The sequence below is a fragment of the Thermobia domestica genome, chromosome 16 (genome assembly GCF_964235325.1).
Source record: "Thermobia domestica chromosome 16, izTheDome1.hap1.1, whole genome shotgun sequence".
Classification (NCBI taxonomy): Eukaryota; Metazoa; Arthropoda; class Insecta; order Zygentoma; family Lepismatidae; genus Thermobia; species Thermobia domestica.
In genome coordinates, this window is record NC_137469.1 from 38,379,264 (window position 1) to 38,394,821 (window position 15,558).

Below are 15,558 nucleotides of genomic sequence, written 5' to 3' on the forward strand. Positions count from 1 at the left end.
TAGCCCACTAAGATTTTAATTTAAAGTCAGAGTAATAGGATCTCCTATATACGGTTGGCGTAATATGGCATCTTAATGCAGTGTCGCTTTTCTGGTTACTTTAATATGCCAAGTCAGGGAGAGAAAGAAGTAAGTCAACAGTCTTGACTAAACCATGAGAAAAAAAAAATAAATAAAATTATCACAGATGATGGTAGCTTCAGCCTGCATTTAGAAAAAAGTATTTTCTTCTTCTACATTTAGCATTGACATTGACATACGATTTATCTAACAACACAAGGTTGATATAATTAATGGAATCGAGGCCTTCTACAAGGATATTGCCCTTCTGAAAGACATCAAATTGTTCTGTCAAACACTACTGGTGCACTGACCTTGTGCCATCATAGAGGCACGAACGGTATCAGTTCTTAATGCGACAACAGGGAAAATAACTATAAATCCATTATTTTAAATCGCATCTTGACTGACATTTCCTTATTATAACGTTTGGAAAGGAAACTATCACACTCACAATTTGTAAGTTTAGATAGACTGATGATTTGTGCTTTCTTTATCATCTTTGCTTTCGCATTATGGCGCCTAGGCATTGAATGCACTCATCTCAGTTAAAGGTAACATTAAGGTAAGCGTGCAGTTTTAGATACGGATCCATAGTATAAGTAGTAGTAGGAATGGATTATCAGCCCCTCAGGGGTTGGTTGGATTTTGTTCTTGACATGAAATGGGCAAATTAAAGACTCGCTCAAATTTTTCTGTAGATTTTACAATCTATGGATAATATAGGTAAGAATGTTATATACTCTTTCGTCTTACGCGGACTCGTTGTACTACCGCTTGTTCGCTGTTAAATTTCGTATCAGTTTCGCCCTTCCATTGCATGGAATTCCGATGAAACTGAATTAATTAGCCAGAGTTGCCAACCTCCTTTAAAATTATCGTATATTATAAAAAGTTATTGTATACTCGTTATGTACATGATACTTGAAGAAACAAATATAATGCTACAAGGTGTCCAATATACAATGCAACCCGGAGTTTGGGATAGTAGAACATTTGAACCTGAAAGGGTACACAAATAATGGTTATACGAAAATGAAGCCTTGTTCATGCATATATTTTTAAACTAATGAGCAATGATTGAAGTACACTAGGAACCACACAGTGTTGCCAGATGTAACCGGAGTTTTTTGTTTTACAAGTCACTTAAATTAACTCATAACTCATATGTATTCATAATTTTCAGTTTGTATAGTTGGAGTAGCTTGGAAACTATGGAATGAAAAAAAAAAAAAGAAATTTTCATTTCCACCGATAATTATTCGGATAAGGCCTCTGTACGGGGTTACTAGGGAAAACATGGTTTTCATAAATTAACATTCTGAATTGGAAACAGTGCTGATGTTTCAGTGCATCAAAAGGTGTGTTAAGGATTTGTCTACATTATGCAATTCCTGAAAACAATGAAAAAGAATCGGCGTTACTGTCTTCCCCATTTTTAAATATCTTGATTAATACTAACGTAAACAAAAACATTTCCATCCCTTCTAAACGTAATTAAATCTAAAGAGTGGATGCAGGGTTGCCATTTGCCAATTCTCAAATTGTTATTGATTTATTTTAGCTGAAATGACTATTAAGAAAACTCAGTGGGTGGGTGTGTTCTATAATTATTTAATACGCATCTACAATTTATTTGTACATTTAAAAACTGCGAAAAACTATGCGTTCTAAAATTATCGTATATAGACCCTACACCTATTATCACAAAGGCATTATCGTATGTAGCATTAAGGCTTAGATTATCGTGTATCACGATAAATTATATTATGACTACATCTGACTACATCTCTACATCTGTACATCATCTGTACTACATTTGACTACACCTGTATGTAATTAGTCCAGTGCTGATGTCGTCACCGCAATGACAGCCGCGGAAAGGTTGTTCTAACGCAATCCAGGTTCTTTGCTGCGAAAGTAAATGCATAATGCGAGAAAAAAGATCTCAGTTTCCAATGTATGGTATGAACATTTAATAATGAGTAGTCTCTTGAAACGTTACTTAAAATTAAAGCTAACAATTCTTGTTGAGAATAACATATATCATGAAGTTTCTAAGTACATCTATATTACGGTCCAAAATATACATCAACGTACAGTACATATAGCATAAGAAGTGAGTTTCGTTTCATAGCCTGAAGTTACGGTAGACTTTCAAACTATGGAGATTCAATACTCAAATTTGAAGTAGTACGTCTATAACTACTTGTTGCAATAGAGTAATAACATCAAAGATATATCATGCTCCTCGGACGCTGAATCCATATCAAAAAGTCATTACTTGCTGTACTTTATTGTTTTGTTTATAATGATAAAAAGTGAAACCGGAAATGGCTAATTTGAACCACTTCCGGATTCAATAGAGGTTTAAGGGAGAGGCGAAACCTATTTTTGGAAAGCTGAATCGATTGCAAAAACTGCATATAGATATCTCTTACAGTTTTTGGTCTAGAAGTGTTAGAAAACTTGAGGAAGAGCTGACACAGGGTTCTTACTTATTTAGCGAACACGAATTCCCTTACTTTTACAGGCTTTTCAGATCTATATATAATGTAAACAAGTGAGTTTCCTTTCCATACTCAAACTTAAGTAGTACATCAATAACTTCTGGTTGCAATAGACTAATAAGATTAAAGAAAAAAACCTGTTCTTTGGACGCTGAATAAATATCAAAAAGCCATTACTCACTATCTCTTACTCCCTTTGCTCTATTGCGTTGAAACCGGAAATCGTTAATTTGAACCACTTCTGGTTTGAATAAAGGACTAAGGAAGGTGATAGAACGTATTCTTGTGAAGCTGAATCGATTGCTAAAAAACCGCTTCTCGATATCTCTCACCATTTTCCTTCACGCAAATTAGTATTGAAACCTCAAAGAGTAGTAAATAACCACTCCCTCTATCCGTAGAGTATTAGGTTTTATGGTGATATGTTCTCTTGACACCCTTAATCGATTGCAGAAAACCACTTGTTTCTATTTAGCACCATTTTTGTTTTATGATTATGTGTGATGAAACCGAAAATGGTTAATTTGAACCACTTATGGCTTGAATAGAATATTAACGGCGGAAATGGAATCTATATCTGGGACACTGAATTGATTGGAGATAACTGGATCCCAATATCTCTTATCGTTTTGCTCTGTAAAAATTAGTAGGCTATTGAAACCGGAAGATATAGTAAAATTGAACAACTTTTGGTTTTGGTAGAGTGTTGGAAATAGTCATGGAATTTTGTTTTCAGACGCTGAATCATCTGCAAAATTAATCGCTTCTCGCTATCTGTTACCGTTTTCGTTATGCAACAGCGAACATTGAAACCGGAAATGGTTAATTTGAACCACTACTGGTTTGAAAAGAGGGTTAATGTAGAAGATAAAACTTATTCTTGGGACAATTAATCCATTGCAAAAAACGTTTCTCAAAATCGCTAACCGTTCTTGCTCTATGGAAATCAGTATTGAAAAAGGAAGTAGTATGTAAATTTGAACTACTCCCAGTTTTGGTATGGTGTTGTGGGTCGTGATTATATGCTATCTTGAGACCGTGAATTTAATGCAAAATACTGCTTGTGAGTATCTATTACCATTTTTGTTCTATTGCGATAAGTGTTCAAACCAAAATTAAAATCACTTCTGGTTTTGGTAAAATGTTGCACATAGTCCTTGTATAATGCCTTATGACGCAGAATCGTTTGCAAAAACCTACTTTTCGCTCTCTCTTAGTTTTCGTTCTTTGGGGATAAACATTGAAACCAGAAACGAATAATTTGAATAACTTCTGGTTTGAATAGAGGAATTAGAACTTATTCTTATGATGCTGAATTGATTGAAAAGAAAATACATCTCGATATCTCCATTTTGTATACAGCTCACTGAACCTTTTCCAACGGTTGTGTTCTAGACTTCCACTTCCCAGTTGCTTAATTCCCGTGTCAGAAATATGTGTACTTCTACCTCATTTCCCGCCTACGGAAATAGATACTTCTCTGAGAGTAGTATTCGATTTTCGGTGAGCAAACTCGGTCGAGAAAAGTGTGAAAGCTTTTTCAGGACAGCCATCCTGAGTAAGGTTTTCCTGGTTTTTTTCTCATTCATACCAGGCAAATGTCGGGATGGTATCTAATATACAGGCCTCAGGCCGCTTCTTTTCTTCCCTTTCCTTGGATAATGTGACCATCGAGGGACGTCATCCCTCATACCTGACGGACTAACATGGTCATAGATGACAAAAATCCATGGGCCTTATGCAGAGTCGTTTTGACGTCTGATTAACACCATACTACGGGGTTGACTAACGGATGGTTATCAAAATTGTAATCAGAGTCTCTCATTAGAACGTAGTATTGGACGAAGTTAATCACATGTGACTAATTAATCTAGAGCAGAGACTAATCTTTTACCCACGGTTTAGTGTGCGACACAACATTTCATATTTCGTAATTCATGTATTTTCATTTTTACAGATTACGCATGCGCTCATCTACTTTTCCGTAGTTGGCACATTTATTTTACTCACCGATACATTGGGGTTCTATAAGTTAATCATACCCAAATCATCATTTTAGTTGTACTCAAAGTTGACTAGTCTGTTACTAACCCTCGATTAACGATTTCTCTCTGAATACCGCCCCATAAATCTAATCCCCAATCCCTAATCTGACAGTAATAGTAGTTCATCTCCCATGCTTTAGTGCTTGATGATTCCACAGTATGCAAAATAGTACACAACACCATTAAGCATTTTTGTGACTAAAGCAAATGGTCCTTGAGAATGTGAATATGTTTTAGTATCAGTCAAGTCGCTATATTATCTACTTCCGGTCATGATTAACTAACTAACTCTATGGCCTATGGAACCCGGAGGTTCAGTGCCGCGTTCACAAAAGCTCTCCACTGACTTCTATTCTTAGCTAATTGGATCCAGTTTCTACTTTGTATTCCTATCTCTGCGAGATCCATCTTAATATTATCCTCCCATCTGCGCCTAGGTCTTCCTAATGGTCGTTTTCCTATGAGTCTACCAGTCAAGACTTTGAAAGCGTTTCTACCTTCTTCCATTCTAGCTACATGACCTGTCCACCTAAGTCTCCTAGACTTGACGACCCTAACAATGTTGGGTAAACCGTATAAACTATGTAGTTCCTCGTTATGGAGCTTCCGCCATTCCCCATTCTCGTTCCTCTTGGGTCCGAATATTCTTCTCAGGATCCTGTTCTCAAATACTTTCAGTCTATGTTCTTCCCTCAGAGTAAGCGACCATGTTTCACAACCATACAGAACAACAGGCATGATTATCGTTTTATATATTTTAAGCTTCAAATTCCTCGACAGAATTCGCGACGACAAGAGATTTTGAACCGAATAGTAACACGAATTCCCTGCTTTTAGTCGACATTTAATTTCTTCGTGAATATGATTTTCGTCTGTTAATATTGATCCTAAATATTTGAAAGTATTCACTTTATCAAAAGTATTATTTAATATTTTAACGCCTCCACAATTTGCCGTATTACGGTCCCGACGCACTTCCATGTATTTAGTTTTCTCTGCATTTACTTCTAAACCCATGTCCCTGCAAGCGTTTAATAATATCTCTGCATTTATTTCTACTGTTCTCCTATCATCCCCTATTAAATTTATATCATCAGCATATGCCATAACCTGGTGAATACCGTTCAACTCTAGGCCCTGGTTGCTATCTTTGATTTTCCTTATGGCGTATTCCAGCACAAAGTTAAATAATAATGGCGACAACGCATCTCCTTGTTTCAGGCCATTTTCGACGTGGAAGCTCGTGGACAAAAATTTTCCTACCCGGACTTTACTTTGGGATTCACTTAAACATATCTTAATTAATCTAATTAGCTTTCTCGGTATTCCAAGCTCTGTAAGAACGTTGTATAATGTTTCTCTCCTAACCGAGTCGTAAGCCTTTCTAAAATCAATAAATAGTTGATGTACCAGGGAATTGTATTCCCACTTCTTTTCGAGTATTTGGCGAATGGTAAATATTTGGTCGATAGTTGATCGATTTCGTCTAAATCCGCACTGATAATCTCCAATAATTTCATCTGCGTATGGGGTCAATCTTGCTAACAGAATATTTGAAAGGATTTTATAGGATGTTGACAGAAGAGAAATGCCTCGATAATTATTACAGTCAGTTTTGTCGCCTTTCTTGTGAATTGGAACAATGATTGATTCTTTCCACTCTTGTGGCAATTCTTCCTTGTTCCAGATAAGGAGAATGAGTTTGTGTATCTTGTTCCACAATTTTTCGCCTCCAGCTAAAATTAACTCAGCCGGAATTTCATCTACACCCGGAGATTTGTGTTTCTTTAATTTCTTTATAGCGGCTTCCACTTCTATTCGATTGGGTTCTGGAATATACGGTTCTGCGGTGTGTATCTCCTTTTCTCCACGCACATTAGTTTTTGGCTGCGTGTTCAGCAAATCGTCAAAGAAATCTTTCCATCTATTTAAGAGGCTATCCGTATCAGTGAGAACTGTTCCGTCAGATTTCTTTAATATATAAGCACGAGGTTGATAGCCTCCGGTCATCAATGTCACTTCTATTTTCAAATTTGATGTGCTTGCAAAAACTATTGACTAAAACATATAATACTCTGTTACTACGAGTAATATGCAGAGAGGTAAACACTTGTGTAAAAAGAAAGAAAAATGAAAAGAAATAGTGTACAAAACAATAAATTTATTTCTGACTAGGACAGTACATTATTTGTTATGTTAATTCATTGTTGACTAGAATTTTATACAACTTACTTAAGTATTCAAATCATATATAAAAATTTCAGAAATATAATTAACATATTTAATTAAGAAATCATATAAATTGTACAAAACAGATAAAAATAACATTAATGTTTATCTATACAATAATGGAGGGACGGATGGATATCAAATGACGATGCCTGTTTTTTTTTTTTTTAATCCTTCACACATCCGTTGGGCCTTCAAGTCCTATCGACTTGTTTTGCTACAATAATCGATTCGAATAAACCAATTTCGACTTGAGAGCCACAGTTCACCATTTTCATCAGTGCCCAAAATTAAAATAGTATGATACAGTAAAATATTACACACAAAAATTGTATGTTGAACTGTAGTAAAATATTTTGATATAACTACAATTAATCACTGACAAGTTCGTTGTCAATACAAATTATTAAATTTTAACTATGTGCGGCACACGAGGTAAATTTGTTCATACAAAATAACTCTTAATGTTGAACAGCTGAAAATGAAATTCACTATTTCAAGTAACGTGAAAATAGAACGATACACGATGCAGCACCTGATGCCCTGTTTTAACTATATTTGCGGACTACAGATACGCCAAGGTTTGTGTAATTCTCACTTACTTAACCTGTACGAGTAACCTCTGAAGTGGATTATAATATGCTTTGTATGTGAAGTGCCTAAACAAAGCGCAGTAAGAACTGAATCCTTCGCAAAATTAATTGTCAGTCGTTTATGTGAATTTATAATGAGAAAAGTGTAGATTGAGATATAGGATGTAGATGGTAGCAAAAATTCGTGCGTCGGTGGAAAAGAGGATTGACCATTGAGGATGAACCTCAAAGTGGTCGCAATGTATCTGACAGACGAGAAGAATTGGGAGTAAGGGTGCAAAATGGATTATTATAAAAGACGATTAATTCACTACGATGCTTTGAAAAATTGAAAGTTTAGGTATCATCCCATAGAGCTCTTTATGTTCTACTCAGAGCTACTTTCAATTTCAACCCGTTTGACTCTATTTTAAAGTTTGATTCGGTCAAGATAGAAAACACATAGAACTTTGACAAACATTTCTGTGCTTCTGTTTTATGTTAGGGGAACCGATCCTGTTTCTTTCGTTCTTTCTTTCTTTTTTCTTGATGGGTTAGTTGTTTTTGATAGTATTTCTATAATCAAAATTTAGAAAAAGGAAAATGTTGAATCTCAACTTGAAGAACATTTTTGATTTGGTTATGTAGAAGTAAAAATTTTGATCTTGGTTTTCTATAAGTTTGGATCGGTTAAGCTGGAAAATTTTGATGGGAATCGTCGTGTGAGAACCAGAGGAACGTAACTCCAAAAATGTTGTTCTCGTTTTCTTCATGTTTTGACATAATTTTGAAAGCCCCACTCGGTGTAAATGGAACGTAACGCCATCTGTTCTCCTTGTCGATCATCTGTTGTAATGTAGCTTAATTAGCTACCATCTTATTAAAAACACATCTTTCTAAGAAAATAACATTTTTGTCCACTAGCCTGTAAACCTACGAAAATGGAGTTACGTTTCTCTGATTCTCATGCGACGGAATGATAAGGAACATTGAATCTAATAGAAAAGGCGATATTTCGCAATGAATTTGAACATAAATAAACAAACACTAGCATAGAAATAGTTGGCTCTGGACGAAGATATTTCGGTAATAGGTAGAAGAGTTGATCGTATTGGCTTTGAAAAATGAGATGACTCCTATTACGGACTGTGAACTGAAAATTAATTTGATTATAGAAAACTTGAGGAAAGATTGTGAATATTATGGTAGATAGATAAACTAAATATATATATAAAAAAGACTAAAACCATCGTGATAGGTACGAAGAAACTGTGGCAAATATACACAGTGCTCAATAGAATTAAATGGAAAAAATGACTATTTTTTAGTATTTATCAGTGTTGTTAATGAAGGTTTGAAATAGACCTAATGAACGGAAAATAAAAGCAAGAATAGTAATTGTGAAAGATAACTTTAGGAAGAAGACATATGTTTTATTTGGGTCACTGAATGTAAAGATGAGAAAAAGCTTATTAAATGTTTCATATGGAGTATATATTATACTATAAGAAGCAGAAATATAGACATCATAAGAAAGAAATGAAACAGAATTAGATGCTTTTGGAATGCAGCTCTGTTGTAAAATCTTCGATAGACTCACTTTTTCCACATTAGTGCATAACTATCCGTAAATAACTGACAAACGCAAGATGAACTGTAGTCCTGTTTGAAACTAGTAACGATTTATGATAAAGTTACACTTAACATGCAGCCATTAGCATCTCTACCTCACCTCTGTAAGTGTTATTTTCACCATAACTTCGGAATAAGGAAGTAATTTCAATATTTTCTCTCGAAAGATTAATTCTCCACATAAATCAATACGTAGGCCAATACAACAAAGATGGCTCACCATTCCTAAATCTGTCATTTCAGATCTAAATTATTAGCGAGAAAATATAGTAAGAAAAGATATAGGGCTATAGAGAAAACTAGCTAAGTTGAATGGAAAACTATTAAAAGAAGTGTTAGAAATGGTAAGGAAGAAAAGTGCAATATTGGAGGCAATTAACATTAATTAGACTAAAAAGAAACTTATTAGGACATTGTTTGGGATGAAATTGTATCCTAAGGAATGTAATAGAAGTAAGGTAGAAGAGAAAGGAAGAAGAAAAGGTTATACGAAAACGACTAATTTCAACCTGAAGAACAAAACATTCGTAGAAGAGTATAGTGCAGAGTAGCTTCTCAGTTCGCACAGAGTAACCTACCAGTAACGACAACATGTTTATAATGATAATGATTACTTAGTTCAATAAAATATATTCACACGTACGCCTATGTCAACACTTATTCAAAATTTTTCCTCATTTACGATACGAACTTTTGTTACAACCCAATATATTACTGCAGAACCATATTTTACTGTTTTATACCTAGAATTACACCTCAGTTTAAAGGTATAGTTAAAGAACAAAGGATATTACATTTTCTCTTCTACAATTTTGCTTTGACCCGATGTTGCCTTTCAGTTTGATACATATTGTGTATAAATTAAGGAAAATCGTAATATTACCACCTTAAAAACATGTATCCATGACTATTTTATGGTAGTTTATACACTGTAAGCCTTATATTTTACGGGTCGACAGCTTCATAGTAATTCTTTCGACACCAACATGTTGGTACATAATAACAATAATTATCATACAGTTGTTCTACTACCACCAATCGCATTGTCACGTAAAATAAGTTTATAAAGCAAGAAATTCTTTACACAAAAAAGTAAAAAAAAAATGTCCTCAGTGTCTGCTTTTTAAACGTGGCAAGCACTTGCCAATTTGTATTGTCTTACCAAACTATTCTTAATAATTATACTTATACACACACGCACATAAAAATATTTCATTTTTTCACTGCACAATTCCAAAAGAGAAAAACGAAATGATATCACTGAAAAAGATTCGATAGTTCAAGCTCTTTGGGAAGTTCGAGGTAGTCTTTGTCTGACCAGTCTTCATCGATACCACCTGACTTCTCAGAGATTTTAGGATTGAGATCTGTAGATAGAGGATGCCCATCTGATCCGATGCTTAAATATTTCACTAAATCGTCGGGAAGAGGGGAGTTTTTGGGCAACGCATTTTGTGGTAAAAATAGATCTTCTATTGTAAATAAACTTCTTCCAAATTTGAAGTTCTGCAAAAGAAAATTGAACATTTAAAATTTAAGCATAGTGTAAAATCTTCACAATGAAACTGTCTTTGGGGAAATATGTGTTTATTTAAAAAAAAACTCATATTTTTTCTCTTAAACATAATTCTATTTATAATAGCAAAACATGTCAATTCCTAATAGCAAACTAATAAGCTAATAGATGTCGCTAGTATGTAGGCAATTCGCAGCTTTAAAACTATTGTGACGATTTAATTACAGCTTAAGAAAACTGCATTGTGTAAAATTCGCTCTTCAAAGTTTTCGTATTTTTGTAAGTATCTACTCTGAATCTCTTATATTTTGACGCCGTGAGACCAGAAGTACATCTGACTAAAGTATAAAGTTTGACGACAGTTGAACAGAGATCTGAGACGTACGCACATGATACGTCTCATTATTGAAATTCAAACGAAGGAAAGACAATTTCATATACGAGGAGCGTTCTATATTGATTCACACTTCATTTTGTTTACACTTATAAGAACCTTTATGCCTCGGCAAATACATCCACTTTCTCAACATTGTTTCCATTGACCCTTATCCGGGCAAGCTATTTTTGTAACGTAGACTGCAACTGGGGCTTGACCAACTCTATTAGCTTACCAACTCGATATGTTCATAACTTTAACTTCGACTAAAGATATAAGAATTCAGAATTTTATGGCATCGAAATATTTATGGTTATTAAGAAATTCGAAGAAAAATATGAAGGTACTGGGCCTGGGAGGCCCCGGTTGCCCGGATAAGGGTTAAGAACTACACACTTGCGCCACCGATGTTTCAACTTCTCTATGTCCTCTGCTCACCATTTTTTCAGAATCTGTCGCACCCACGTCCGGGCACCGTCTTGCACTTCATGGACGTCGGCGAAATGATGTCTACGCAGCAGTTTCTTCAATGGGCCGAATAGGTAGTAATCGGAAGGGGCCAAGTCAGGACAATAAGGTGGTGTTTATATTTTGCAACACGAAAGAATACTTACAAGTTACGATTATGTTTATAGGTATTGGCTTAACTTTAGAGGTGTCTACTAGTGTCTACAAAAAGCACTTAAATCATTAAAAATGTTAGGTTGGTTAGGTTAGCTTTCACTTAGCTTTAGAGTGCCCCTCCAGTTAAAAAAAAATCCTCTTCATCATTCTTATATAATTCAGTAACGTTTAACGCAGAAATATCACATTCAACGCATCGATTCGCCATGCAATACGACAACCATGTTCCTCAAGTTTCGAAACTTTTCGCGTCTTGCAAATAGTACCAACTTGAGGTGGGGGATTCAGGGGTGGGGGCGATCGGGTCGATCCACCGCCCCCCCAGAAGTCGGTCCTGGATCCGCCCCTGCCAAGTTCTACATATAATTTCTCGTATCAAACATAACTTTACTCCCAATCTTACATACATAAAGATCACATAAGAACTCCAAATCACCATTTCTTATTTCCTTTCTCCTGTAAGTTTTCCAAATTTTTTAGTAAAAACGGAGGAACACTACTGTAGTTAACCGTAGGTATTGGTAACTATTTGAACATTTATGACAATGATGTAAATAAGAATCTACTTACCTCTGGCAAACAATGATGTTTGAGGCAGAAGTAGTCATACTTGCCATCGTTATGACACCACGTTCCATCTGGAAAGTATGGGTCCACTCCAAGATCATTCAATTCTATTCTTGGCGTGTAAAAGCTTTTCGTGTCTTTTCGTCGACAAAAGATGGCACACGACATCCACAATCGACCTTCAGAAAAAACAGAACATTTATTACAAAAATATTTCTTTTTTATGTTTATCACTTTATTTTACTAAAATTGTTTTCTTTTCTTTTCTCTCTCTCTTTTTTTTTTTTTTTCAAAATACAACTTAAAATGTGAGCACTTTCGGCTTAAATTCAGAACATCTACTCGTGAAAATATGAATGTGGATCTCATTAGTAGATAGGGGCCGAAAACTGTTCAAATGATATGAATATTATAAACCGTGACTTCGATATAATGTTTCTATTTTCTCACTAAAAATAATATAGGAATAATTTAGTTTCAGAGCATAGGGTATATCCGCTGTATTTTGTGAGTTTCGAACGGGAGTCATACAACAGCAAAACAATGAAATGAAATGAAAAGATTATGTCCTTCAGGCTAATGGGGCGTTTACACTTGGTCGATTTAGTCGCACGGCTAAATCGACTCGTAGCATTTGCGACTAAATCGAAGCAACTAGGCCGAATCAGATCGATGGATGTGTTCAATTGTTTCAACCGAAGTTGAATGCTGCTTGTCGACTCGCTCTCCTCTGGTGGATTCGAAATCTACTGGCAATTTTAAAGATGTTCAAGCAAGCAGTAATTGGTACAATTTGCGGTGTTATAGCAGAAGAAAATAGAACGTCTTTCAATTCAGTTGCCAGTCGATTAGTCGCCTTCGATCAACAAGCGATTAGATTGAAGTCCCGTTTACACGGTCAAATAAGTTGAAAGTGACGTCAATTCAACTAAATCGAACGCAAATCGACTAAGTGTAAACGCCCCATAATGGGTCGTTTACACTTGGTCGATTTAGTCGCACGGCTAAATCGACTCGTTGCATTTGCGACTAAATCGAAGCAACTAGGCCGAATCAGGTCGATGGATGTGTTCAATTGTTTCAACCGAAATTGAATGCTGCTTGTCGACTCGCTCTCCTCTGGTCGATTCGAAATCGACTGGCAATTTTAAAGATGTCCATGCAAGCAGTAATTGGTACAATTTGCGGTGTTATAGCAGAAGAAAATAGAACGTCTTTCAATTCAGTTGCCAGTCGATTAGTCACCTTCGATCAACAAGCGATTAAATTGAAGTCCAGTTTACACGGTCGATTAAGTTGAAAGTGACGTCAATTCAACTGAATCGAACGCAAATCGACTAAGTGTAAACGCCCCATAAGGGAGATGGATGATTAGTGCAAGTGAATGATGATGATTGAAAAAATGTTGGAATGAGAATGTAAGAGGAAACTGGAATACCCCGAGAAAACTCACGGACATGATGTTGTCCAGCACAGACTTCCTTACCCGTGGAACGAATCAGGAACGACAAGTAAGCACTCTATAACTGATCCACCATGCCAATAACATTTAAAAAGTTGATGAAACACGAATAAATTAATCTACATTAATGAGTTCATTTTCCTCTATCCAGTAGATACAGCCGTTAGCTTTGTATGCATCCAATTTCGTTAATTATGATAAGGCGGATTATATTCATAGTCTTGTATATGTTTATATTCTCATGTTGCCGTGGAAACAGGCATGTGAACCCCTGATTTGCTGAACGTCTGGGGTTGAGACTAAGAACATCGATGGTAATTTTAATTAGAGACAGCCGGACAGAAGTTCTGTTTCCGTAAATATTTTGCAATTTTGTTGCTTTTAGCAGGAATAAGGTACGTTACACACCTAAAGTTTAATTAGTAAAATCCAAAAACAAGTATTGAACTGAAATTATCAAAGGAAATCCACTAAATAAAACATTTGGGAAGTGAGCAGATAGGCTATTATTTCAGCAGCGACATAACTCGTTTCATATCTCTGCTAAGTAGTAAATCTTGTACAGTATTGTAAGCTGAAACATTATTTTGGTTTAAAGATTCTTCAAATTAAGATAAAACTAAATGTAACGTTTTGGGCGTTTTAATAGTCCAGTTTAAATTACATTTCTTAGGCAGAAGTTTAATTTTGAGAGCATAGATATAGTAAAATGACTGCATTTCCGAACATTGTACAATATTTTACTACGTATCCAAGAGCCCTATTACCTTAGGCCACTTGGTTGCGCCACCGGTTGTGGAACCAGTGGACGGAGGACATGGCGGAGCATTGAAGTATACAGAGCCTATTACACTAAAGCAACTGGTGGCGGTACCGACTTTTTGGTGGCACCACCAGTTGCAGGTTCAAGAGTTGTTTGATCGTCGGCGCTCGCTCTGTGACTCATCAGACCGCAATACATTGTCATTCTATTTAGTGTAGGTTGTTTCTTTTTATTCGCAAGAAAATGGCAACTGACAATGAAGGTGGTGGCGGAAATGCAGTGAAGAAAACCAGAGGAGAAGACAAAATGCAGGAATTAAGCAAACCGATAGACAATAAAGTGAACACTGAGGATTTTGTTTGTGCAATTGAAAAATATCCTGGAATTTGGGACAGCACAATCGACGACTAGAGCAACAGAAATATTAAATTAAATGCGTGGAAATCAATTATGGAGTTATTCATACCAGATTTTGAAGCAAGGAGAAGCATTCTTTCACTCATTGAGGACATTTCATTTTTTCATGAAAATATTCGTCTTGTTTTGGTTGCACCGCTGGTAGACGATACGCGAGAGTGTAGTGTAGCCACCAATTGCACCATCAGTGGCGCAACCAGTGGCCTAATGTAATAGTGAACTAATCATTAATACTTTGGTAGAATGAAACAGTGTTGGTGAATAAAAATGTAATTTTGTTTCTTTTCAACTTAATGTCCTCAAATTTTTACAATTCCTTCAAACCAATTTTGTTTCGCAGAATAATACATATTATTCCACATAGTCTCAACAGACAAACATTAGGGATGCGCACGAGACGAGTCGAGACACGGCTCTTCCAATAGAGAAATATACATTTTTCGAGTCGAGACATCACTTTTACAGCACATTTTCGAGTTGAGACAGCCACAAATCTTGTCTCGTGCGCATCCCTATCAAACATCAATGGAATAAATACAGTTTAATGGATACTTTTATTTTATTTAGACTGTTCTTTGCTGATGTTTACAAAACTAATTCGAACAAATATTTAGATTACTTTCCTATTTTGATTTTTGTTACAAATACATGCACGGAGCCCGGAAAAGATGGTTACGTGTTGAAACAATTGTTATAAATATTACAATTATATATATGAAATATGGGTTATAGAATATGAATACTAAAGGAAATGTCTATTTATGTATGGGTCAATATTAAAGTAG

At 35.5% G+C, this 15,558-nt stretch overlaps 1 protein-coding gene across 1 annotated transcript in view; it reads right to left on the reverse strand.

Annotated features, from left to right (window-relative positions):
• Nucleotides 1–6,785: 6,785 nt before the first annotated feature.
• LOC145673030 (A disintegrin and metalloproteinase with thrombospondin motifs adt-2-like) overlaps nt 6,786–15,558 on the reverse strand; it is a 121,281-nt gene continuing 112,508 nt past the window's right edge. Inside the window, exons 16-17 of the mRNA XM_081742352.1 lie at nt 12,135–12,310; nt 6,786–10,554 (exon numbers count right to left, since the gene is read on the reverse strand). Of these exons, the coding sequence (XP_081598478.1) occupies nt 10,306–10,554; nt 12,135–12,310 (425 nt within the window). The 3' untranslated portion in view covers nt 6,786–10,305. The remainder of the gene's footprint in view (nt 10,555–12,134; nt 12,311–15,558) is intronic.